The 24,206-nt window shown below is 34.9% G+C and overlaps 4 protein-coding genes across 6 annotated transcripts; 2 read left to right on the top strand and 2 right to left on the bottom strand.

Annotated features, from left to right (window-relative positions):
- On the top strand, positions 1-13,036 carry LOC112561312 (tRNA-splicing endonuclease subunit Sen34-like). 2 transcript variants are annotated; one of them, XM_025233717.1, is made up of 7 exons: positions 1-150; positions 1,895-2,032; positions 2,312-2,412; positions 2,654-2,864; positions 3,386-3,547; positions 4,665-4,813; positions 12,893-13,036. In XM_025233717.1, exons 1-7 carry the CDS (start codon positions 15-17, stop codon positions 12,914-12,916), a joined length of 921 nt encoding a protein of 306 aa, XP_025089502.1. In that variant the 5' UTR covers positions 1-14; the 3' UTR covers positions 12,917-13,036. The 2 variants fall into 2 exon arrangements, with proteins under 2 accessions (XP_025089502.1, XP_025089501.1); XM_025233716.1 differs by lacking the exon at positions 12,893-13,036 and having other exon boundaries at positions 4,665-5,346.
- Positions 5,876-12,934, bottom strand: LOC112561309 (F-box only protein 43-like). Of its 2 annotated transcripts, none has more exons than XM_025233712.1 (5): positions 12,752-12,934; positions 10,747-11,447; positions 10,226-10,337; positions 9,800-9,964; positions 5,876-8,914 (listed from the first exon to the last, which is right to left on the bottom strand). In XM_025233712.1, exons 1-5 carry the CDS (start codon positions 12,752-12,754, stop codon positions 8,672-8,674), a joined length of 1,224 nt encoding a protein of 407 aa, XP_025089497.1. In that variant the 5' UTR covers positions 12,755-12,934; the 3' UTR covers positions 5,876-8,671. The 2 variants fall into 2 exon arrangements, with proteins under 2 accessions (XP_025089497.1, XP_025089496.1); XM_025233711.1 differs by having other exon boundaries at positions 10,747-11,450; positions 12,752-12,932.
- Positions 13,037-15,957: 2,921 nt separating the features above from the next.
- On the top strand, positions 15,958-17,293 carry LOC112561313 (tetratricopeptide repeat protein 32-like). The gene is made up of 3 exons (XM_025233718.1): positions 15,958-16,330; positions 16,509-16,666; positions 17,051-17,293. The coding sequence occupies exons 1-3, from the start codon at positions 16,179-16,181 to the stop codon at positions 17,197-17,199; spliced, it is 459 nt and encodes a 152-aa protein (XP_025089503.1). The 5' UTR covers positions 15,958-16,178; the 3' UTR covers positions 17,200-17,293.
- A 267-nt stretch (positions 17,294-17,560) lies between these two features.
- Positions 17,561-23,491, bottom strand: LOC112561311 (U5 small nuclear ribonucleoprotein 40 kDa protein-like). The gene is made up of 9 exons (XM_025233714.1): positions 23,282-23,491; positions 22,461-22,590; positions 22,163-22,256; positions 21,459-21,624; positions 20,924-21,046; positions 20,466-20,586; positions 19,597-19,679; positions 19,047-19,212; positions 17,561-17,930 (listed from the first exon to the last, which is right to left on the bottom strand). The coding sequence occupies exons 1-9, from the start codon at positions 23,387-23,389 to the stop codon at positions 17,878-17,880; spliced, it is 1,044 nt and encodes a 347-aa protein (XP_025089499.1). The 5' UTR covers positions 23,390-23,491; the 3' UTR covers positions 17,561-17,877.
- Between the last annotated feature and the right edge of the window lie 715 nt (positions 23,492-24,206).

Here is a 24,206-nt window from a genome sequence, read left to right as displayed (position 1 = left end):
AAATCATTATTCTGATGCTCACGTTTGTTGACAATATGGCGACAGAGGCATGCTTACTTCCAACAGCAGACGAACAACATGTTCTTGATGACTGTGGACCCATAGCCATACATTTAAGAAGTGGACAACCAACAGTTTGGAACCCTAAAGGTATTGCATGCTGTAGCTTGTAAGCTTTATTTTATTGTCTATCAGGTTTGTTATCAATAGAACTTCATGTCCAGCGAAGTTAAAGCATCTTACACCTATAGGTATACCTTTCGATAATCTGTGTAAAGATATAAAAGTTTGAGTGTATACAATTATACAAAATGATATAGCTCAGTGATTTACTTTTTGGTCTCTGTGTGATTGTTAATTGCTTGAAGTGTTAAAATTTGGATGAAATGATGGATCACATTATTTGAAAATCAATAAACTTGAGTTACATGTATTATTGGATTATAGACTATCAAAGTTAACCGGATTAAATGAAGATCGCTAGATGTAGGGCAAATTAGGTTTCTGGTTGTCTAGAGTTACTATTAAAAATTACCCCTTTTTTTGAGGAATATGAAAAGTGTTTTCGAGGCTTTTTTTATTTTTATTAATGTGTGCTGGGGTAATGTTGTTGTGGCAGAGAACCTCATGGCACCAAGCAATTATATTTTTTCCTTCTATTAATAAGATGTACTAATTATTAATATATATGTAAATTAACATGATGTACTTGCATACATTTATGTAAGGCGCCTTGAATCTGGCTGATGCTGGAAAAAGGTGCTATACAAATGTGCTATTTGTTATTATTTTATAAATAGGTTGATGGTTTATATTGTTAATGGGCTTTTGGGTGGAATAGAAGTTCATGTGCTCTTCCTGTGTTACTGTTAGTCGAAAGGGAAGGGGGTTGGCTACATATTTGTTGGAATTCTTACTCCTACCTTACTTTGCTTCAGGGTTGAGATCGGTTTTTTTCTTGCAGTCATGCCTGATCTTAACCAGGAAGTGTTCATATATACTGTGATAAATGGCTTGTTTTTACTGGTGAACATGATCCAGTTCCATGTGTGTATATGGCTTGTTTTGCTTGTCCATTTGTCGCTTTTTATTTTACTCCTGTGATGTTAAATATTCTATACTCTGTGTATATTATCTTTTTATTAAAGTTTATTAGTGTATTATCTGTATATTAATGTTTATGTTTATTGCGAAACCAAGTTTTTTAAACCCAATAATGTACCCCCAACTATACCAAAAATTCTGTTTTGATTTGGTTTTATAATGTTGAACTACAGTAATTAAAAGCAATTTTGATTAGTAAACTTTTCAACTTAATAAACTTTACTAACATAAATGTTTATTAACTCAAAGTAACAGGAAAAATATACACACTTACAGTAGGTGTAGAGAGTTTACTGAGTACACACTGCATCAGGATCATCAACTAAAACTTATACTTCCACTAGAAATTGATTTTATTTGAATTTTTATTTTAAAGTATTATTTCTTTGATATATATATATTTTTTATTTTGGCCAGTTGCTTAAGTTCCAGTTAAAGCAGAGTCCACTGGACCTATTATACATGTAATGCTAAATAATATTGCAATACTAAATAATAGTGTCTTATTATTTGTATTACTTCCTAGTACTTTTTAAAGTAGGAAACATATTCTAGCATTTTGTTTTAAGTTACCGAGTCTGTGAATGTCACTCTTTAATGAGTTTTGAACTGTTCCATTGCCTTCTAGTTCTACAAGGTGCCAAGTGCTCTGGTAGAATGTTTATTTTTATGATGAAAAAAGAAAGCACAAGGTTTTTGTCATCTGTAGATGAATGAGTACTGAGACAGAGAGGCAGCCTGAGGCATGGCATTTACAGATGGTAAGAGACATTATGTGTATTCATGACAGATGCACTTAGACTGAGAGAAAAATATCGCATTGTGGGTGTTCTGACTGGCTGTCTGCCTAGAGCGCCAAGACAAAATGTACACCTAGGTCTTCCTCTTCAGCTGATGTCCGAGGAGCTAACACTTCTACTGGAAAAAGGCAAGCTTTTATGTTTGCCTTTGGAAAAAATTAAGTTTTTTGCAAGTTTGTTACCTATACAAAATTAACTACTCAAATTGTTGAAAATAACAGAAGAATGTTTAAAATTTTAGTGAAAGAAATTAGAACAGGTCCAAAGAGAGTTAATTGTTAAATTCTTTCAGTGAAAAGTTCATTATTGTTATTTGTTTATGCTCAAAAATTAACTTTCCATTTCTTAACTAAAATAAAGCAGTGAGATTTTTTTTTCATTCGCACCTATTCTGTTTCTTTCAACAGGGTTTGCAGAATTGCTAAAAGACAAACCAGTATCTGAAGAGCAGATTGCTAAAAGAGTTAAAATAATGCAAGCTCTTAAAACAAAGAAATTTCAAGAGCAGGTAATTATGAGGTGTTAGTTTATCTCTATCCTGTTATTTGGGTGTGTTTACATGTGTGTACATATATGTATGTGTGTGAGAGAGAGCAAAAGAGAAGGAGTGAGATTTAGAGGAACTAATAAAATGTTAAAAAAAAATTCTGTATGTGACTGAAACATGCAGCGATGCACTGCATAACATTGTAAAATTTTTAACAAAAGACTTTCATGTGGTGATACCAGTTGTTTTACTTTTTATTTAGCAAGATCTTTACAAGCAAGAGAGACAGCAGGAAATGATACGCCAGCTTCCTAATATAATTGAAGGGAAAAAAGCTAAAAGGCAACATGCAAAGTCATCAGATGATCAAACAGATTCTATCAAAGAGGAACTGTTGAATGAAGAACTGGAAGTCAAGAGCATGCCACTGACACCTACCCCCGAAAAACACATGTTAGTGCAACTTTTGACAGGTGATTAATTTAAGGATGTCACTGTAACACTGATCATAGGAATTCTTCCAAATCCAGGTAGTTTTAACTTTTATCTATCATGCTTTTTTTTTTTAATTATGTCAAAAATATAAAATGATTCAGAAGAGAGATTGTAATTCCTTCATTGCCAGTACAGTACAAGCTAACTCTTTATACTCACATCAGAAATTGAGATTGTGGGATGTAATGACACATTCATTTCCTTTGGAGTACATTTTTTCATGAACTGTATGTTTGAAAAATGTGGGTCATGCTATGTAGATGTTAAAAGAAAGCATAGCCTGAGACAGGGGAGAAAATGAATGTATTTTTTTTTTTTTTTTTTTTTTTGCACAATCCAAACTCTGAAGAAGAATTTATGCAATTATTATATCAGTGTATAATGTCAACAACTGGCTGCAAGTTTATTTTGCAAACTCTTGAAAGACTTTTTTTTTTTCCCATTTAATAAGAGTAGACCTAAACCAATATTTTTTTCCTCTTATGGTATGGTTTACTAGAAAACCCTTGGGAAAATGACACCATGAGCGTGGAAGAAGACTGGGCATATCCTACAACTAGTTTTGAGAAGCTTCGTTATGCAGTTTTCAAGGACCTATGGGAGAAGGGCTTCTACCTAACATCTGGCCAGAAGTTTGGAGGAGACTTTCTTGCTTATCCAGGTAATATAAATTTATAGATGATCACAAATTGCTCTTTGGTTCAACCTTTATTAAAAATTCAGTTAATACATAAGTCTGAATGCTTTGTTTTGATATTCTTTGGTAGTTACTACAGGTGTGCCCAACCTACGGCCCGCATTTGGCCCATTCATTTTAATTTGACACAGCATAATTTCATTTTTAATGTCATGATTCTGGCAAAACCACTATATTCTGGCTCATGAGATTTTATGTCATGTTACCCTCAGGTGAGAAAAGGTTAGGCACCACTGTACTACAGTAGTAATGTTATATATTTTGCCTTTTAACTCCTTATTTTCCTGTTATCCTCCTTGTTTTCATCTGCATCCACTAGATTTATGTAGAGGGTAGACATAGAATATGAATTTGAGATGATTACAGTTTGATGGTGGAACGTCAGCTTCAGTCTGTCTCCTGTAACGTTTGATTGTCCTTACTTAAAATGTAGAATTGTCAGGGCTGGGATTAATGTCATGTGTTAACCAGTGACCATATTAAACATGGACAATGCAAAGGCAAAAGGGATGAATTAGTATAAAATTAATAGGATTGCACTTCTTACACATGACCAGCCTTATATTAGCTCAGTCAGCATTCACAGGAGTTGAAAGGCTACTTGCAAATGAATTATTACATTCCTACCTCATCTGCCGAGCACTCAAGTTTTTTGCGCAGTTGCAGACATCATCTTTCAACCACACATGTTAAGCTGAATTGTAATAAGTTAGGGAAAGCCATCCACTTCTTACAAAATATGAAACAGGCACAACTTAGGTATGCAATTCTTAGCAAGAAGCTTGGCAGAACTTTGCTGTAAATAAATATATAGTCTTTGCTGTAAATAGAATTGTGCGGGGACTTGTTTTCACCAGACACTTCACAAAGATCACAATGCCATTAGTCATATGTAGGGGTCTAATACTAATGATGGAATGACTAATAAATAAAATCATGAAATGTTTTTCAGTGTTAAATCTGGTATGATATATTTACTTTTGTTATTCTTTTTTTTTTAATGTGTTTGTAATGCAGACCAAAAACAGCTTATCTGACATTTTCAGTTTTTTTTTTTTTTTTGCTTTTACTTTTGTTGCAGGTGATCCATCAAGATTCCATTCTTTCTATATTGTAATATGTGTGGACTATACACAAGACTTATACACCCTTGATATAATATCAATGGGGCGTCTTGGTTCAAATGTGCGAAAAACCGTGCTGTTATCTTCTCAAGATGTTAATGGACAGGTAAAATACACTTCTCTTCAATGGACTGGTCTTGCATGACAGATTAAAGATAAAAAAAATTAACTGCAATTTTGTGTGTGTGCACATTCATGTTCATCTGTAACTATGTTTAAGCTGCAGTGGTTACCAGATTAGTGTGCAGGTTATTAATCATTAATCAGATTATATGATTCAAGATTATGATAATAGAATAAATATCAAATCCATTGACTTTATAGCTGTGTTGCATGCAAAATTTCTCATATGCAAAGCAGTTTTTCCTTTTGTTTTTGTGGTGGGAAAAAGGGGTATTTTGATATAGAGATACAGAACATGAAACTGAAATCTTGTAATACTTAGCTAAATTACAGTGTTACCTCAGCCCTCAACCACAAACTGTTCTTGAAGGCTGGATGAATGCCAAGTACCACCACCAGCCCCAAACGTTCATCCTGTTTAATGTCAATGCATTTAATTTGTTCTGGCACTAACTACCTTGTATTATTTGTAGTATTTTATAGTATGAAATATAGAAATATATTACTTAATATCTATCTTTTGTGTACTTTTATTTTGTCAGCTTTTATGATTTAGTATTATCAGTATCGTCAACTTATGCCATACTGAATTGCTAATTAGACGGCGTGTCACTTTCGCTAGTTCTTAAAGTAATAAGTTGGTGTTTTTAAATTAAATTTTTCTTTCCTTCACTTTAAGCACTTCTTGAGTAGCATGATGACTATATGGTACATATATATATACGTAAATGGGGGGGGGAATACTGAACCATGCTTGAGGTCTATGTCTTCTGCTCCTCACACTAAGTGGTGAAAACAAAAAGCTTGATACCTCATGGTGCAAAAAAGCAGGAGTGGAAGCGACGGTACCTCATAGCTTCTATACTTAATCAAACACTGAAAAAATTTAATGGCCCTAGAAAAAGATCCACCTATTTTGTAATAAATTTTATACTTTAAAAGAAATAGAAATAATGAATTTTTAAAACATCAATTAAGGTCAATCATGTCTGTTTAAACAGTTTTGCATATTGTCAGGTCCATGATAAATTGTCAAAATAACCACTTTTTTGACAGGATGTTTTAATACAAAGAACAACACAAGTATTGAAAAACAGAAATTCAGAATAGGCATGTTCATTAAGCATTTTCAGGATGGCTTGCAATGCTGTAATTTCAAATGTAATGATAGGATAAATTTAAGACCGGTAGTTTCTAAATGGTTTCTGTAAGAAAAAGTCCAGTTAATTCAACTTTAATTGATGACATTAAAAAAGAACAGTCAGGAGCCAGTCTTAAAAACATGTCGATGCAATTTGTCAGACACTTGAATATTTAAACATGTGCTGCAGGTCTTATAACAAAATGATCTTCACAAAACCAACTATTTTAAAAAAGGACTTACCTGCAACTGTCCGCCCCTCATTATCATGCAACCATTCATCATCATCATTCATAAGAAATGACACCTTTCATAAGTAATATAATTTAGTATTTAAAACAACTCTCATTGGAAACACAGGTACATTAAAAATTCATGCAAAACATCTGTACCTGTTTTGTCTTAAACTATGTGCACAAGGATGATGTCATGTTTAAAGTATAAAAATCATGCACATTATATATAATGAAGCTATTTCAATAAATATGTTACTTCTTTAGAAATTTACTTTAAAATATTCCTTTAAGAAATGTAATCTTAGAGCATGCTAAGTTTGGGAAAATTTACTTTGGCAAACACTTTTACTCTTACCTGTTATGCCATTCAGTGTGACAGCGTGACACTATGATTAAAGTATATTAGTTCAGAGGGAAATAGATGTTAAAATTAAGAGTTTTGGATCTTGTTACTCAGTAATTTTTTTCTTTTAAAAATTTCAGCATGAAGTTACAATCAAGTTTTGTACATATGTCAGGAATCTGACGACAATTGTACCAACACATGCATTTTACATAGCATTACTGAGTAAATTTTGGGGGAAGGGGAGGAGCATAAAATGTTCTATTAAAAACTTTTCAAAACCCTTTTATTTAGTTCAATATCCTAAGAACCTGCATGTAAAATTTTCTTTATTGGAGGGGAGTAGGAATTGAAAAATTATAAAAAATCTCTTTTCATTTTTATGGTTATTTTCGCACCATAAACAGGAAACTGCCTAGAAGTTATTAAATAGTTCTAAAGAATTTCATTGTAAGTTTAAGCCTGGTCTGCACTACAAGAAGCTAGCTTTCTGTAAATACTGAACATTTTTGTTTTTATGTTTATAATATTCATTTGAGGGATCCTACAAGTATCAGACCACAGCCAAATAATGATCCATACTCAGTATGCTTTAACTGTGTAGGCCCAGAGGTCTAAACTCATGCTTTGACATAGGTACCCTTGCAGATATTTAACAGCAATTGTGGAATGTTTCAGGAGCTACTAGTTATAATTAGTCTAAATAAATGGAATCTGTTGCTGATGAGACAGGTGATAAGTTTTAGTTGGCAGTGGCAAATGAGGACTGCTATTCTATTCGTGGTTTGCACAAAAAGGGCAAGTTAGGTGATACAAACATGTAAGGAATGCCAAATGAAGCACTTATTAGGATGGCTTTTTTTAATTATTTTAAAATGACTAAGGTATGAGGGAAATGAAGAAGGGATGGCTAACCAACTTGTAATAATCTGAATATTGGAAAATTTCTTTTAGTATTCTATAGGCACTTTGTAAAATTATATAATTTACAACTTTGTGCATGTACTGAACACATGGCCATAAAAGATCTTTTAAAAATCTTGAGCAGTCATGAAAATATGCACATAAAGGTGGAATATTTTTAGTCATATACTTTCAGCTGTGGAATGACTAATGTGTCTAGCCTTTGCTGCCTGAAATATAATACTTTTTATCTGTGGATATAATATAACATCCATGTGAACACATTAGGAAAAGCATCATAAAAGAAATGCAGAACATACAAACAACTTATACTGATTGAAACATTTGCTCACAAACAGTTGAGTAAAAGCACTTCTAGAACAGTTTTGTTTCCAAACAAATGTGCAAAAAAAAAAAAAAAAAAAAAAAAAAAAAAACTGATCAGAGGGTGTCTAATTCATTTCTGTTAACATCCAAAGTCTTTTAGTGAGAAACATTGAGGATGTAAATGCATTCCTAGATAAATGCCTCACATCTAAATATAATAAATCTTGTGCAAGCAGTTCTGAGACTGATGAGTAATAAACAAGTTTCTCCCACAGTGTCGCTACTTAAGAGTAGTAAGGTAGCGCCACCATCACAACTAGTTAGAGGTAGTTGACACACAGAAATGACCTCGAGATCCTCAGCAGAGTATTATGATTTGGCGTTTTCTTACACGTCACTGTCTCTAGGAGAACCCTGATGCAATCACATTCTCAGGCTCAAACATTGTTTAATGCAGAATACTCATAGTTGGTACCTGTCAACTATGTTATCATTAGTCTTATGACTCCTTTTTCAAACATACCTTCAGCCAGCATTTTTGGTTTGTGATATACCACTGCATTTAGCACTGGCATAAGACTAGAGATATGAACACGTTTGAAGTGAAGCACCTTTGTTCTACTAATCCTTGCCTCCCTTCCTTATGTTAAAGCTGCCAGCATCATCTTGGATCTATTTTTGCAAATTACTTTTCCATATCACTTTTTCACAATTGCAGACATATTCCTGTTAACAGTGTCCATTACAGATAAGAAGCTGCCTCTTGGAAATCATGTCCTGAGCTTAATTTGAGATATGTTTTTGACATTCACTTTTAACCAAATGCTCCATCCTTTGCCTGCAGCAGTGGCAGTCAGCTGTAGCATCCGTTAGATAGCTGCCTTGACCAGATCACAACCTTCGTAAATTCTTTTTGCTCTTTTTACTGCCCACAGTGTCTGTTCTTGTCTTTTTCATTGCTATCGGTTCACAGGGATTTTGGTAGTGGAATGGAGCTAAACAGAGTATGCAAAAGTCATATTTGCACTGAGGACTAAGGCATTGCCCTCGATCATGGGTTGGTAAGACCTTTGATACGGAATGGCATTTTGGACAATGTCGTAGATTTTCTCCCCATCGTAAAGTTCGTCTTGTCTGCAATTTTAGAAAAGAGGCCTTTTTTCAAACTTCATTGTGCTATGAATAACATTGCTGTAGATATATTGTTAAAAAAGAGCTGGGTATTGTAATATAAAGGAATCTGGAAGTCAAAAAACCTTAAGTTACATTCCCAGGGCTTCTGCTAAGGCTAAATTCTTTGGGGTCCCAGGGACCCCTTCTTCAGATTTTTAAGGGGCCCCTGTTCTTCGCCCAAATTTTAATGGGATCCCATTGACGAAAATTGAAGGGGTCCTCCGAACTTTTAATGCGTACTGTACGCAATTTTTTGTGTAAGCAGAAGCCCTGTATTCCTATGTGAAATAAAGACAACGGTTACTCAAAGGCAGATTATGTTCTTAAATTAGTAAACCATCAATTGTTTTATAATACAAGCTAAAGAAAAATTATATTCAAAGAAAATAAGCCAGAAGAAATGCACTTAAGGCAGTTTCTCCACACCCCTTCACCCACCCATTTGTTGTTGTTTTAAACTGTTATTTAAATGTTTTGCCAGCATCCCAAATACTGCAGGATAATTTTTACCCCTTGCCCTACCTTATCTTTGCAATACCTACAGATAATCACTGTATATGTAGCTTGTCCCAAGCAGGAGTTTTGAGTAAATTGTTATATATTCAGATTCTTTCTTTCCCTTGATCTAACACTTGGTGAAAGACGTGACAACAAAGGGAGAAGGATATGAACTGTTACTTAGTTGCCCTTCTAACATACCAGATTATCTTGTAAATCATAGCATATGTAGTGTGACTTTATTCTGTTACAGCAGTGGAGCAGCATGCAGGAGTCGTCCTAGTCTTATTTCCAGGAGGAAAAATGATCATTAATTTTCTAGACCCATAAAAAGAATTGCTTTTGTACCTGTTCATACAAAAAGGATGGTGAGGATGAATAGATGTGAGTTAAAGGTGAAACTCCTAGCTGAGGCAAAGGATGTATAGGCTGGATTTCTGTAAGTCGACCTGAAGATGCTGTCATTGCTCGTCGCTTTTGAAGACGCGCAATATCTTTGCTAACTTCATTCTCCTGCAGTCCACAAATATCATTCCTCAGATTTAAATTCTTTAAACTATGCTGTTCATTTGGTAAAAAGCCACTATGAACACAATGCTCTTCATTTACCAACATACATGCACTTTATATTTACTCTGTATTACAACTTCAGTCATGAGCCTTGTAGTCACTCAGATGCAGTAGTAAGCAGCTTTAACAATTTTAGATTATAAAATGCAGGAAAACATGCTCAAGTTTCAAAACTTAATGGCTGTTTTACTGAAAAATACTTACTTTGCCTGATGTATCCTTATTCATTAGCTGTGTGAGAAACTTGTGATGCATCTCACTGGCTTTTGCATGCTGGAAACAAAGCTTTCTCCAGAGGTTGCAAACATGACTTATCCTGCAGACAGTTGTATATCAGATTTGTCAACTCAGCAAACCCAAAGATACCAACAGATTTCAAGCCAGATAAATCAACTGGTTTTACAGACCTTTTGGGGTAGAAAGTTTGAAGGATTTTTTCCAAACTATTCCCATTCTAAAAAGTCACAGATTTGACCTTTTTTCTGTGTCTATAAATGTTTCAAAGTTTATATCTCATGAATAGAGGCAAGTCATTTGCTCGGGTGTAGAGATATACAGCTACTTAAACTAAAATGCCGTACAAACAGACCTGAACATGCATGCACTAATTTAATTACCAAAATTTCTCAATTGGGAAATATTATTCCTTTAACCAGTAGGTCTACTGAACAAATAATGCCTCCACTGAAAGTTAAGTTTGCACAACAACAAGAAAATCTGATTACCGGCATATATCCTCTGGCTGTAGAAATGGTAATAATAGTGAGATCACATCCACACCAGAGAAGTGCAGTTCACCAACAATGTCTACTACTTCTACACCTATTCGCCTCCCAATCAATTTCTTGGGACAATGTTTTAAAGTCACAGCATCACGAAAGCTTTCAACAAAGTTTGCATGATGGCTAGAGCCATCTAGCGCTGTATTGGAATGGTAAGCTTCATCTTCAAAATGCTCAGTTTCTTCCCAGATCTCATAGAATTTTTCTTCAACCTTGGAGTGTTCAGTGGTGTGCTTTCCATATTCATGGTAACTAGACTCCTGGAAAGATGTAGGACTATAATCTGTTTCACTTTCAGCATAAAATGATGGACTGTCACTTTCATTTAGACAGTCACTACTGCATGCTGAATGAGGAAATTTTAATCGAGGAAACTCAGTTAGAGGAGTGGATGAAAATTTCACTTTGTCCCTCCTGTGGCAATATGTGCTGATGCATGAAGAATCATGAGGGGACAAGTGAGGGGTTCCACCAAACCCACTGTCATCAATTTTGGGGAATGAAACTATGCTGTCTAAAAGCTTGGGACATGTTCGCTCCACATTAGGGGTGCTGGTACACACTGGTGATGTCATTGGCAAGTACTCTGGCTGGCAGCTCACAAGCTTTGTCACATGGCACATATCTTGTTGTGATGCCTCCATCTGCTGTTAAAGAAAAGTTTGTTTGCAACTTACATAGTAAGACAGTAATGATTGTCAAAAATCAGAACATGTTCAGTATTTTAATGGTCTCTAGATGGTAGAACAGAAAACTAAGATTCAGTATTCTGCTGAACTTAACGCGATTTTCTACAACATTCTCGGTAAATTTCATAGATGTTCTGCCTGGCAAATGTATACGATATGAGGCAAAGATGATCCAAATCAAATGGTGATTCCTTCTGATACAAACATTACTTTGTAATCTAAGACTGTTACAAACTTGAGCTAGTTTTTAGTACTTTGCCAATAAGATACTAAGTTACAGTATGGTTGTATATAAAACACATGAGGGAGAACAAACTAGACCAGGTTTAAGTTCTACAAGTCTCATTATGTTTATGTTGAATTTTAAATTCATTTGATGCAATACCAGAAAAAAATTGCTCCATTACTAGAGACCCTAAAGAGCCTTATTTCCTGTGATGATTCGAGAATGGTAGCGGCGATCTCAAAGGAAATCGCCGACTTCCTTCGGGCTTTTACAATAGTTGTTTTGTGCAGTCACATATTTTCTGCTGTTTTACACATTTTCAAATCATCTGTGGATGTTATACCACTGACGTGATCTAAGGAGTATTTACCAGCAAATTAATTTTGCAATAACTGGCGTATGATCCAGTAATAATATGCTCAACGTTTAAAGGCGGGAAAGTGGCAATCAGACAGTAAATCGCTGTAAATATAACGATCATCGGCGAAAAACCTCAAAAATAAAAGTTTTTAAATGATGCCTAGCAAAAAGAGCATTGTAATTCACTTCAGCGTGGCAGATAGTAAAAGCTTTAGTTCATCGCACATGTAAAATCAAAATTAGCCATCATTTAGTACATGAACCATTTTTTTAAACAAAAAACAGTAGAATCGCGTTAGGAAAAGAGGGGCGATACATGTAAAATACACGTAAAATAATCGCTGGGAATAATTACGCTACCTTAGCTACAAAATGCCCCGGTGCTGATAACCGGTCAGACCCTCCAACACGCCGAAAGTAACTGAGTATAACAGTAACTCTCCAAGCTAAAGATAGTGATGTACAGCTTGCTTTGCACCAAAATGAGAACGATTTTAACAAAGTCATTGTAAGATTATATAAATCGATCGTACCTTTATTCTTTTCTTGTCTTCTCTTATATAAATTAACCAAAATGACAAGTGCAAAAGTGAGATACATGCAGCTTATTCTGTTCGCGGATGGAGGGGGTAAACGGGCGAGCGGGAAAGGGGTTGTTACATTCTCAACTTACCATCGTGTTTTTTCAGCTGCTTGAGTCAATCAAATGTTTTTTAACCGGCCAAACACAAATTTAGCCGATTTTTCTCGTGTAGACAAAGATTCCACCTCCTATTCGATGTGTAATGGTGATTTCTCCAAAATATTTTTCCAGCTATCGCTCCTGTACCACAGCTGAGTTCAAATTGCTCGCCAAGTAGACGACGTGAACCAATCGTCGCAGAACACCTTGAACTTGAATGATTGTTTCCGGGTCAATTGCTACTTCGCACATGAGACTACAGACATAACACAAGTTCGTGGTGAGACCTCGTGAGTATTGGTGTCAGAATTTATTCAAAGGTGAATATGTTTGTCAGTTACTTATACTGGAAAGAATTTTTATTGTTTAAATTTTATAAAGGATAATTAACATTGTACATAATAAAGCTGGTGGTGATGATCGTAATAAGTCTGACGTACTGATCCAAGGCTGCAGTGGTTTCTCATGCCCATCACTATGATGACAAACACAGAGCAATGATAATGACAATGATCAAATTTATTTGTCCCAGTGGGCAGTTGGAACATGGGAAGGTGCTCTAGTTACAGTAAAGTTAAAAATAAAAGTAGAACAAGTTCGTTACAAGGTGCGCCGTTAAGATTTACATTACCACGTGAAAGGAAGGCAAGGGACACACATACTTATATATAAACAAAAAACAAACTTGCATCAAGAATAATCATGTGCGCACCTACAACATCACACACGCACCACTGACACTTCATCTGAGGTTGAGCAGCTAGACCGCAGATGGCACAAACGATTTCAGGTGTCTGTTACTTTTACATGTTGGCATAGAATAACGTTTACCTGAGCTTAATAATACAAATTCTCTAGTTAGTACATGTTCAGGTATTGACAAAATGCGTGAAGCTTTCCATACTATTTGTTGATCACAGAAAGAAACTAAATCCCTCTGTCGGACACTAATTATCTTAGTACAGATGTATGTGGACAATACTGTTCAGAGTGTTCCTATCAAGGACAGAGACATTGCGAAATCAGGATACAAATGAAAAGGATAAAAGACTCTCAATAAACGACTGGTAGCCTAAGATTGCTTGACTAACTGAAAAACTATTGAGCTTACAAAGTTGGGGTTTTGACATAAGTGAATTGGGAAGAAGTTATTATTGAATTTGTGAGACATTTACCAGATTTGTACATTGGTAGAGATTTAAAATCTGGCTTTTTTCCAGCGTAAGTTTTGATAGATTTTCATGATTTTAGAAAAAGTGATATTATTTGCAACATATTCTGTGCATCAGGTGGAATTGAAGAAACATGGAGACTCCAAAAGATAATCAGACAACAACAAAGTCACAAACAATGATCTACATCTGTGGAGGTAACAGCTGGTGTTGTTGGATTTTTTGTTTTTGTCTGAAGCATTCATTGTCTGCAAAATTTCAAGTTCTTAAGTAAAGACAAAAATTTTTTTTAAGAGTCAGGCCATCAGTATTTGATCACACATGTATAAGCCCATATACTGTATTTTATCTGTATTTTCCATTCAAGATTGTCATTCAGAAAATGAAATCAAGGCACGTGATCCTATTCGTTGTCGAGAATGCGGTTACCGCATCATGTACAAGAAAAGAACAAAGCGCTGTATCCTTTGTAATGATTGTTTATACAACTATTAGTGCTAATATTATACTAGTAGAGTATGATTTTGAATAGTGATATGTATAGAGAGAGGAAACATGTCATTACATGGAACCCAGGAACTAAATGGGCAGATGTTCCAATCACATTGTAATGTGTGTAAATCTCCATATCATGTAAAGAAGATTTTCAATTTCAATTACTTTCCCATATCAGCATCAGTAATATAGCACTTGGCGAGTGATTGTTTGCATATGGCTTTATTAAAAGCGATTAGTTGTCTTTCTTTTTTCATGAAGATTCAAAATAGACAGTAGACGTGTGAGAAAATAATTTGAACAATTAGATAACACCTCGAAATCAACAGTTGTTAAGAAATTTTACTAAAAATTTCAAAAAAATAACAATTATGATCCTTAACTTGATACAGTGGTTGTATTTGATGCCCGGTGAAAACTCAGAAGAACATCTATAGTGTCTTCACCATCGGCATTGTTTCTGTTCATTTTCAGCTATCAGTTCGGATTGCTCTAAGAGAAATTTGGTTTTACTTTGTTTTAGGGTTTTTCCCCAGACTCTGTAAGAAACATTCGTCTCAGGATGAAACTTGAAACTCGGTTTCTCTTGGCATTTATTATCTTGTAGGTGATTTTTTTTGTTTTTGCTTTTTTACACATTCTTACTCCTTCTCTTTGAGCAGGTAACAAGAAGTACACTAGTACTAATTAACATTAATAAGTGTACTGAAACTTAGAAATTTTCCCCCCCTTTTTTTTTTCTTTCTCGTCAAAAGAACAATCCTTTTCACGCTCATCCAACCACCCAAACAGAAATTTGAAGTTGTCACTTTTTTACGCTTAAATCCTTTCTTGTAAACATTGTTGGGTTTTTTTTTATGCCCTAAAAACACAAACTGATTGTGAAGTGAAACCCATGAAGTATTCATGCTTGTAAGGTGTGGCACCTGATAGTTGTTATGGTTTAAGATCTTCAGAAGTTAGCACTTGTTTTTAAATGACAGTTGAATGTTGTGCATTAAAATTTATGGTTTGACTGTATTAAATGCAGAAAGTGAGATTGCTTTATGTGCAAATGTATACATGTTGACACCACATCAAAACTGTTTATGTGTACCGCAACATTGTTCTAATGGGCATGAGAAAAAGTAACAACTATCCAGTTTTTGATGTCAGAAGAATAAAGCATTCAAACTTTTTCATGTTTCATTTTATCATTGTGTCTGCACAAATGCATGCATGTCTGAGCATGAGAGTATTTACGCTTGAAAGTACAGATAGTTGTTTTGTCGTGAACGAACAGCATCTTTTTAACATATTTGTCGGTTAAAGGTGATTGCCAATCGGGTGCCAAGTAACTTCGTTTACACAGCACATCTATAGAAAAGTCTGGAAAAACGTCCCGACCCAATGAGGATGACAATAAGTCATTTTATGGTAAAAAAAAAAGTACCGTTAACTTCTGTTAAAAGCACTCAAATCTTAAAGAATATTACTTTGTAGCTACACGAAGTCGCTCTAGAAGATTTTGATAGCAGATATACTTTGCATTGTTGGTTACTGATAAGACTTTACTAAAACCTAGGAAATGTTAAGCAAGATGGCTAAAATACATGGATATGATGCTTCCGTTGACTTTTAAGAACCACGAACAGTAAAAATCTTAATAGCATTAGGCTCCAACATTTTCTACAATACTGCGAGTAGTGGAAGGGGACTTCACTCTTAGGACCAGGAGGAAGGGGACGTCAATCTGAACCGTTGTGTCCGTGATGAATTGCGACGACTTTTTCGAAGCAGAGAGATTAGAAAAAATCGGACAGAAAGAGGAAGCATTTAATGTATATTCACGTTTCATCGCGTTCGCAGAAGAATGCATGCTTAACTGTAAAACTACAAGTTCCTACCCAAACTGTCAGTCAATGTAAGGGTTTGCCGACGTAGATTGTCTATTTTTCATTTTAACAAACGGGTTAATGTTTATCAAATTCTACCATGTCCTTGACTGCTATAACTCAGAAAGCACTTTTTCAGTGTTTATTCTAATGAAAATATGATGAATTATATAGAACTTTATATCTTTTTTTTTTTCACATTTGCAGCCAAGAAAAACTTGCTCTGGCATACAACAACCGAGGGCTTTTGAATTATCAGAATGTCGAATTCAAAGCAGCAAAGCTTGATTACACAAAGGCACTGGAGTACAATCCTAACTTAGCTGTTGCATTCTACAACCGAGGTCTAATCCATTACAGACTGAGTAAGCTTAACATTACTTAGAAAATAGCTGTCAGTTCAGTTTTTTGTGACGGCTGTTGCTTTGCTTTTCATTAGGTGAAAACAAAAGAATGTGAGAGTTGATGCAGAGAGAGGATGAAAAGTGATAAAACTTTATAATTTGAATTATTGTCCGTGTATTTCAATTCTTAAACATGGGTTAATCTGTTTCTAGGCAATGATAAATTTGAGTTTCAGTTTTCTTTTAATATTGTATAAAAACCTCATGTTATAGTCTCAGTGTTCATGGAGCAGAATCACTGCCTGTAAAGTAAAGGTTACTCAAATAAACGTATAGCAGACTATTGCAAAGAATCATCATGCCTGGTCAACAGTTTTGGGAAAGAATTTTTTTTTTTAATTTCAGGTAACTTTCAAGTAGCGGTAGAGGACATGGAGAGAGCTTTGTTCTTAAAACCTGACTTTGAGCATGCTCAGAAATGCCTTCAGCAGAGCATGGAGGACTTAAAAATGGCTATGGCAAAAGAAACATGCACATCAAATTTGTTAAAGTAAAAGCAAGATTGAGAAATACAGTTGATTGGACTTTTAAAAACTGTGATTTTGAAGTACTTATTTACTATGTGTTATTAAAATTAGGCATCAGTTACCAAGTTTTGTTATAACTACACATTTTTCAGTGGCTATTTAAACCAGAATTTTCAAAATTTTATTATAAAATTTAAATAATAACTATATTATGGCTAAAAAGTTTCTCATACATAAATGTTCCCACAAAAATGGCTTGAATGGCAAGTAAAATCGAAAGTGGACAACGCAAGTGAAAGTCAAGGTATCTGACAAAGTAAGCATGCTCAATTGCAAACAAATGCGTGTAAGCACACACACACCCCTTCCTGCAAAGCCAAAGAAGTCGTGGCTAAAATGAACCATTTTATTCCCCATTCACACTCACATCTTCCACATAGACCTATATTTATATATCTAAATGTAACTGATGACAAAATACTTCAAGAAGGTATTGGCAATACCAAAACCTTCAAAGAACATTTTGATGGAAGTGGTTGGTTATCTTTTTTTTTAGCTGCACTGAAAGAAATCTGGCACATCCCAGATCACAAAGACACAATGCAAAGTCAAATGCATGCATATAAACAGTCACTAAAGTATGCATACAATCATGCCAGCAAGCAACCAAGTACGCACACTCACACACCACACATGATCTGTAAATCACTGGTCCAGTTCCCCAAGATAGATCTGTTTGTCACTGGAACATGACAATACTGCAAGAAAAAGACAATAACCATCAAGGCAAAGTATATGGCAAATAAAACCTTTTAAACTTATTTGATGATCCTTTATAATGCAGCCACTTTTACAAAACTAAACGTGTAGTTGGTGCAAAATGTATGCTGAACACTTAAATCCACAAACCTATCCTATTATAGACACAATAATCATAAATGTTTATTCAGCACGACTACAACCCTTTTGTAGCAAATTTCCTCACAGTAACCATAAACAAAAAAATTCAAAATTTTATAATTAGAATTCAAGTTAACACACTAGTAATCTATCTTCTGTAATATTCTTCTTTTACCTGGAAGCTTCTAGCAATGTTCAGTGATTCATAAAGCACCACATCAAAACAATGTATGAATCACCTCCAGATTTGTAACCCACTCAGGATGATGACAATTTGAATGTATTTTGTAGATATTATTACATCGGTGGATTTAAAATGCTTCCCAGGCTTGTGAACTCATTGGATATTACGGTTTTCCAAAAAGCACGTCGCAAACTATTCTAAGAGCAAGAAAAACAATAACAACTCATGTCTTGGCTTGTGAGCTTATTGGATAGTAGTTTTCCAAGAAACATTTTGCAAAGTACGAGCAGGAAAAACAGTAACGACTCCTGTCTATTTGGTTCATTCTGCGGCTAGAACTTGGTATGGATAAGATGATTTGCAGCCTCGCTTGCATTTTTTCAACTAGATTCCGCAAGCTGGGAGCGAATTGCTGGTTTCATCCTATTTGTCATTCTATAGACATAACACTTGCATGTTGCATGCATCCATGTATGTGTTCTTATTTTACTGTGTACTTTATTATTATTTCTCTAAAGTGGCGCACATACTATGACTCTGTATTACACTGTTGTTTGTTTTTAATTGTGTAAAGCGCATTGAGTCTTTTGCTTTTAATCTAATTTCAAAGGATAACTTCCATGCTGTGGTTTCTTAAAAACACGAGAAGAGATGATTCCCTTAAATACAATTGACAGTTTATAGAATATTGCGAAGGAATTTTGTAAGAAATAAGTTTGTGCTATTTAATATTTTCTGCAAGAAAATGTGATTTAATAATGCAAGCACAACATGTATTTAGGATACTTACAAACGGGTTCATATGGGTGAAAATCAACATCATTGACAGAGCCTGCATGACCAGGAAGTTTATAAATTATGCGCCGAGATGTTGTGTCCCAGACATAAACAAAGCGATCACCAGACCCCGAGGCCACTTTGCTGCCATCTGGTGACCAGGTACAACGAAGCAGATTCTGCAAGTGAATGAAAGTTGACCTCCATGATTATGCAGAATTTGACAGTGCTATGGCTTATGCTCAGTCTCAGTAAGGGATGTGTGCACATAAAACTAAATGAAGATTATAGTTAGAACATACCTGGTTTCAGCATTGTTATAGCAGTTCAGCCAAAAATACTGAAGTCAAATACTTTACAGCCTACATTAGAGCTATCATCAAAGGCAGAGAACTAAAATGGTTCTGAAGCCCACACAATTTTTACCTTTATGCGGTTTCTGTTTGTTACCACTATGGCCTAATAATATATGGCTTTTATAACCAACAGCAAAATGTAAGATAAATGGTCACATAAGTTGAGTTTTAAAGAAATCTAGCAAGTTCAATTACTTAAAGTCTCACCTTTTCAAATGTGTGTTGGTGGCCTGACATGATTTTCACACATCGCTCTTGTGGAGCATATGGCCGGACATCCCAGATTCTCACTGCACATAAAAAGTGTTACCTAAAAATGATGCATTCATCACAGAAATGAACTGTTTCAATATTTTTCCTCAAAAAATACTTGATAAATTTGACAGAACATCACAAACTATAGATGTTTATATTTAAAGGTAAAGATTTCAGTTCAATCACTACTCAAAATATTATTATTAATTTCATTTGACTAAGTCATTTTCTTGCTCTGTTTATCATTTTATTTACAACTTTCTCACCATGCTAACATTTGATTTGGTAAAATAGAAATAAACACACTAATAGAAGAAAAGTGAAACTACACAAGCCAGGGTACATGGCATCATTCATTTAGATTGCTCCCCATTTTTCTAGCTGTGATATATAAAATCGGGGGAAGGGAGAGGGGTAACTGGATAAAGAATTAGGTGATGCATTTGGGTGTCATCACTACCGAACAGATCAAAAGACTTTATGAGTTGGGGAGGCAGGAGAGAAACTGGCCACCCGATAAAGGCAAATTAAGCTTATCAACCTTTCTCCCTTGAGGAAGCATATGAGACTTTTTTCCCATTTCATTTAGAGTCACCAGTAACATTTAAGTACAGAGAAAATAAATACACCCTTGGAAACATACTCTAATCAAACATACCCCATGATTGAACCCCACTCTCCTTTAGTTATAAAAATTAGAGAGTACCCTATTGTCTTCCAATCTTAGGTTAGTTATTAAACTAATTTTTTAAAAAAACCAGCAGTTAAAAAAAAAAGAAAAAAAAACCTGTACAGCAAAAATGAGGTTAAAGTGAGCTTACAAGTGTTGTCCATTGCATTAGATAGAAGGTAAGACCCATCAGGGCTTAGCTTCAAACCTGTCACAGTATCTGAATGGCCTCGCATGCGGTATGCCACATCATTTTTACGAAGATCCCAAACCTAGCGACAGATGGAATGTTTTACAAAGTATATAGAAACAATACTCATTAAAATACTAGTTATCAATCTTACTTTCAGCGACTGCAACACACAAGCTTGTATTTCGTAGAAATAACTGTACTTTCATGTATTCAATAACTGTACTTTCATGTATTCATGCAGACACATGAAATATGGTGTTATTGCATCATTTTTGACAAGTTGCATTCCTTAAGCCCTAACTCCAGCTTTTCTTAATGGTCTGAATGCACACATTCTGTTTTATTTGACAAAATACTGGATTGAAAATGGTTTAGCACTGGTAAAACCAAATTTCTTTAAAATATTTGTCACTTGCCTTGATATCGTTATCAATTCCTCCAGAAAAAATCTGCTCTGCTGTGTCATTAAAAGAAACTGCTGTCACTTGATATGTTGACTGAAAGGTGTTGATAACACCCTTCTTACGAGCATCCCACATCTGAAAGAATGATGGTGAAGTGTCCACATGAAAGGCTTTGAAGTATGTTAGAATTTCGCCCATAATTCTAATAAAACCTAACAACAATATTATATAATAGTTAAAGTTGTCATCGTCATCAATGATTTATCTGTCTTGTGTCCCATATTCGAAAGTTTCCCTTCCTTGCTATAAAGGTCACATTTATATTTTTTGATTTAGTCATTCTTCACTTCTTGAAACTAAACCACAGCCAAAAAGTTTTTTTTTTTCATCTGTAAGCCATAGCTTATTAAAGTAAATCTACTTTGTCAACATTGTAAGAGGATGATGATGCCAGTGCAAAAGGCGCTGGTCAAATCAGTCAAAACAATAAAGAACAACATAAATAAGAGCAAGATAGTAGAAGACTCTAAATAAGGCTTTGACTCACCTTGATAGTGCCATCATCACTACCACTGCACAGATACTGGGGTCCCCTGCGTGCCGGACTCACCGAGTTGACAAAAGATTGATGACCTTTCAACTTTCGCATTCTTACTCCTGCCTCTGTGTCCCATACTGCCAACGTTTTGTCTGTCGAGCACGAGAAGCACATGCTGCCAGACAGCCCAAAATATTTTAAACATTAGAACAATTTAGAAGTACATGAATAAAACATATGAGAAAGAGAAGAAAAGAAAGAAAAGATAAAAAATGAATTAACTATTATTGCAATTTTCTGGGTAAGTCCAGAGCTGCTGATAGTGAAGTGTTTGTCATGACATTATCGCTGAGGATCATGAATTTCATCATGTGACTGGTTAGACTAGCTTGTCATGACATCCTTAGCCACTGACAAAATAAGAGGTAGAACCAACCCTCACAATAAAATTGTTGCAAATTCAAGGGTAAAAGAAACACCAGAAATTAATGTTGGATGCAGTTTGACATATAACATTGATATATCGACTATATTATAAATAAATACCATTTGTTAAATGATCACCGTGCCATTCAGTATAATATAGGGACTGATGGCCTAAACAATAAAATATTCTTCTTATCTTCCGTATAATCTTTATGATGGATCTACAAATCATACCACTGAACCATATTTTGTCTAAGTTCTATTGATTACCTCTGCATTCAACTTACGTTCCATCTGTTGAAAATTGCAGTTCCATTACTGCACCAGTATGCCCCTTTAGTATTGCAAAGTTTTCACATTCTCCATAAACTGCCCAAAAGTCTGAAAAGCATTTTTTATGAAAGTTGTAATTACCATACTCTTTAAACAATGGCAAAGCTGGAAAAATTATCAACTGACAAATAATGACTATGTCATCATCAAAAGGATCTAACACTTCCTTTCACTCAATTGCTTTTTATTCCACAACAGGAATATGTTAGCAATAAATCAAATAAATGAAAAAACAGAAAAGTAGCAGCTTACATATAAGCCTATCATAGCCCGCAGATGCTAGAAAATGACCATCTGGTGAGAACTTGGCTGTGTAAATCTCGCCCTCATGACCCGTTAGCAGCATGATAGGGGCCAAAAGGTTTGAAGTCCTTGGTGGTCCCTGATAAAAGATTATTTATTTTACAAATGATGATTCAGCATGAAAGACTGCAGCATGATAGATTAAAATTTACTTTATGAGGGCCCATGAAACTGTTTGCAAATCAGTAAAGGGGACTAGAATTAAGGTTAGGATTAGAGGTTGGGTTCCTGGATATACATTGTAGGGTTTTATCCCCTAAGTATGTTATGGTATCCATAACAACCTCTGTCAATGCATAGTAAGCCATTCTAAAGTTGTTTCCATGGCTGTCAAATTACAGCCTACCACATTTTTTACAAAAAAAAAATTATGCAAAATTCATGTCTTGAATATTGTTTTAATCACTGGTGAAGATAGCTTCAAAATCAAAGGTGAAAATACATGAAGAAAATCTAAATGGCTTTGAAGCAATGAGTAAATATCTTATCTCAAAACTGCTCTTTTTTATGAGAAGTGCCAAACAAAATGATATAATATCTCTGCTCCACTGCATATATCACTTTTCAACAAATTTTGTCAGCAAACGTAGTCTAACAATTATATAGTATTATATAGGCATAATTATAGAACATTTCAATCATTTCATTTATTGAGCTATTCCACTAACAGATTTCTGTAATAAGATGTTGACGCACAACTAAATGTCTTTCCCAGTAATACCTTATTCCCTGCGTGTGTATACTAACTAAACACCATGCAGCAAGCGTACCGTCTGCATCAAAGACATGTTTTCGTCGCCCGAAACAGCAACAAGCTCGTTCCGTGGTTTCTTTGCTACCACTAAAGCACCATCCATGGCCTTGCGTTTCAGATCCATCTTAGTAAATCCAGTGAACACCTTAAACTTAGATCGAAGACAAACCTGCCGCTCGGTTTGTAGTAAAGCTTCCGGTGTCTCCCGGAAGACATTAAAAAGTTTACCTGAGCGGATACAAAAATTTGGAAATAAACAACTTTAAAAAAAAAGAAAAAGTCTCATCCTTGCCTACATATTCGATGCTACTAAAGATTAAGGTATTTTTGCAGGATATTGTTTTAATTAATTAATATTTCAACCAATTAATTGGTGGAATGGTTAGCAAAGGAGGAAATTTCATTGACCGCGGGATGTGACACAGTAACAACCTGTGGTAACATGTGGGCCGTCAGTGTTGGTGTGTCTCACTGTCTGTGTATGTTAGTGGGGATAGTTGTTGGTCTCTGCACGGACGTATGCATTTTATGCGGTAAAATGATGTAGATTTTTGTTACACCCAGACTAAATTCTTGTTAATTTTAAATGCCGGGTCAAAGGCGTGATCATGCCATAAGTATGTATATATGCTTCTTAATATTTATATGTTTAGAGTAATAGACAATTTATATATTTGCGGCCACAAGATTTTACAGAATAAAGTTGTCTATTACATACATAATTACAGTTGATGGAGGAAAATGGATAATCGTAAATATACTTCTAAAGTCAGTTGTGATATTTGGTGATCTTCAGTGATTTAAAACATGGACTCAGAAGTAGCGGTTCCCCGTGTGGAGGCGAGTTCAATGTGCTATGCACCAAAAAAAAAAAAAAAAACACCTTCAAACTAATCGACAATCAACAATACAAGACACACACGCATCAGCAAATGATCGAA

The sequence above is a fragment of the Pomacea canaliculata genome, linkage group LG4, assembly GCF_003073045.1.
Source record: "Pomacea canaliculata isolate SZHN2017 linkage group LG4, ASM307304v1, whole genome shotgun sequence".
Classification (NCBI taxonomy): Eukaryota; Metazoa; Mollusca; class Gastropoda; order Architaenioglossa; family Ampullariidae; genus Pomacea; species Pomacea canaliculata.
This window is presented reverse-complemented; position numbering and strand designations above follow the sequence as displayed.

Bases quoted from the DNA above. Each gene is read 5' to 3' on its own strand.
- LOC112561312 (XM_025233716.1), top strand. From the start codon at position 15: ATGCTCACGTTTGTTGACAATATGGCGACAGAGGCATGCTTACTTCCA. The intron at 2,413-2,653 runs GTAATTATGAGG...CTTTTTATTTAG, and splicing joins CAAAGAAATTTCAAGAGCAG to CAAGATCTTTACAAGCAAGA. The intron at 2,865-3,385 runs GTGATTAATTTA...ATGGTTTACTAG, and splicing joins GTTAGTGCAACTTTTGACAG to AAAACCCTTGGGAAAATGAC.
- LOC112561309 (XM_025233711.1), bottom strand. The intron at 10,338-10,746 runs GTAATCAGATTT...AACTGTCTGCAG, and splicing joins CAGCCAGAGGATATATGCCG to GATAAGTCATGTTTGCAACC. The intron at 9,965-10,225 runs GTAAGTATTTTT...TGTGGACTGCAG, and splicing joins ATAAGGATACATCAGGCAAA to GAGAATGAAGTTAGCAAAGA.
- LOC112561313 (XM_025233718.1), top strand. From the start codon at position 16,179: ATGAATTGCGACGACTTTTTCGAAGCAGAGAGATTAGAAAAAATCGGA. The intron at 16,331-16,508 runs GTAAGGGTTTGC...TCACATTTGCAG, and splicing joins TACCCAAACTGTCAGTCAAT to CCAAGAAAAACTTGCTCTGG. The intron at 16,667-17,050 runs GTAAGCTTAACA...TTTTAATTTCAG, and splicing joins TCTAATCCATTACAGACTGA to GTAACTTTCAAGTAGCGGTA.
- LOC112561311 (XM_025233714.1), bottom strand. From the start codon at position 23,389: ATGGATCTGAAACGCAAGGCCATGGATGGTGCTTTAGTGGTAGCAAAG. The intron at 20,587-20,923 runs GCAAGTGACAAA...ATCTGTCGCTAG, and splicing joins GAATTGATAACGATATCAAG to GTTTGGGATCTTCGTAAAAA. The intron at 19,680-20,465 runs GTAAGCTCACTT...TTTTATGTGCAG, and splicing joins TAATGCAATGGACAACACTT to TGAGAATCTGGGATGTCCGG.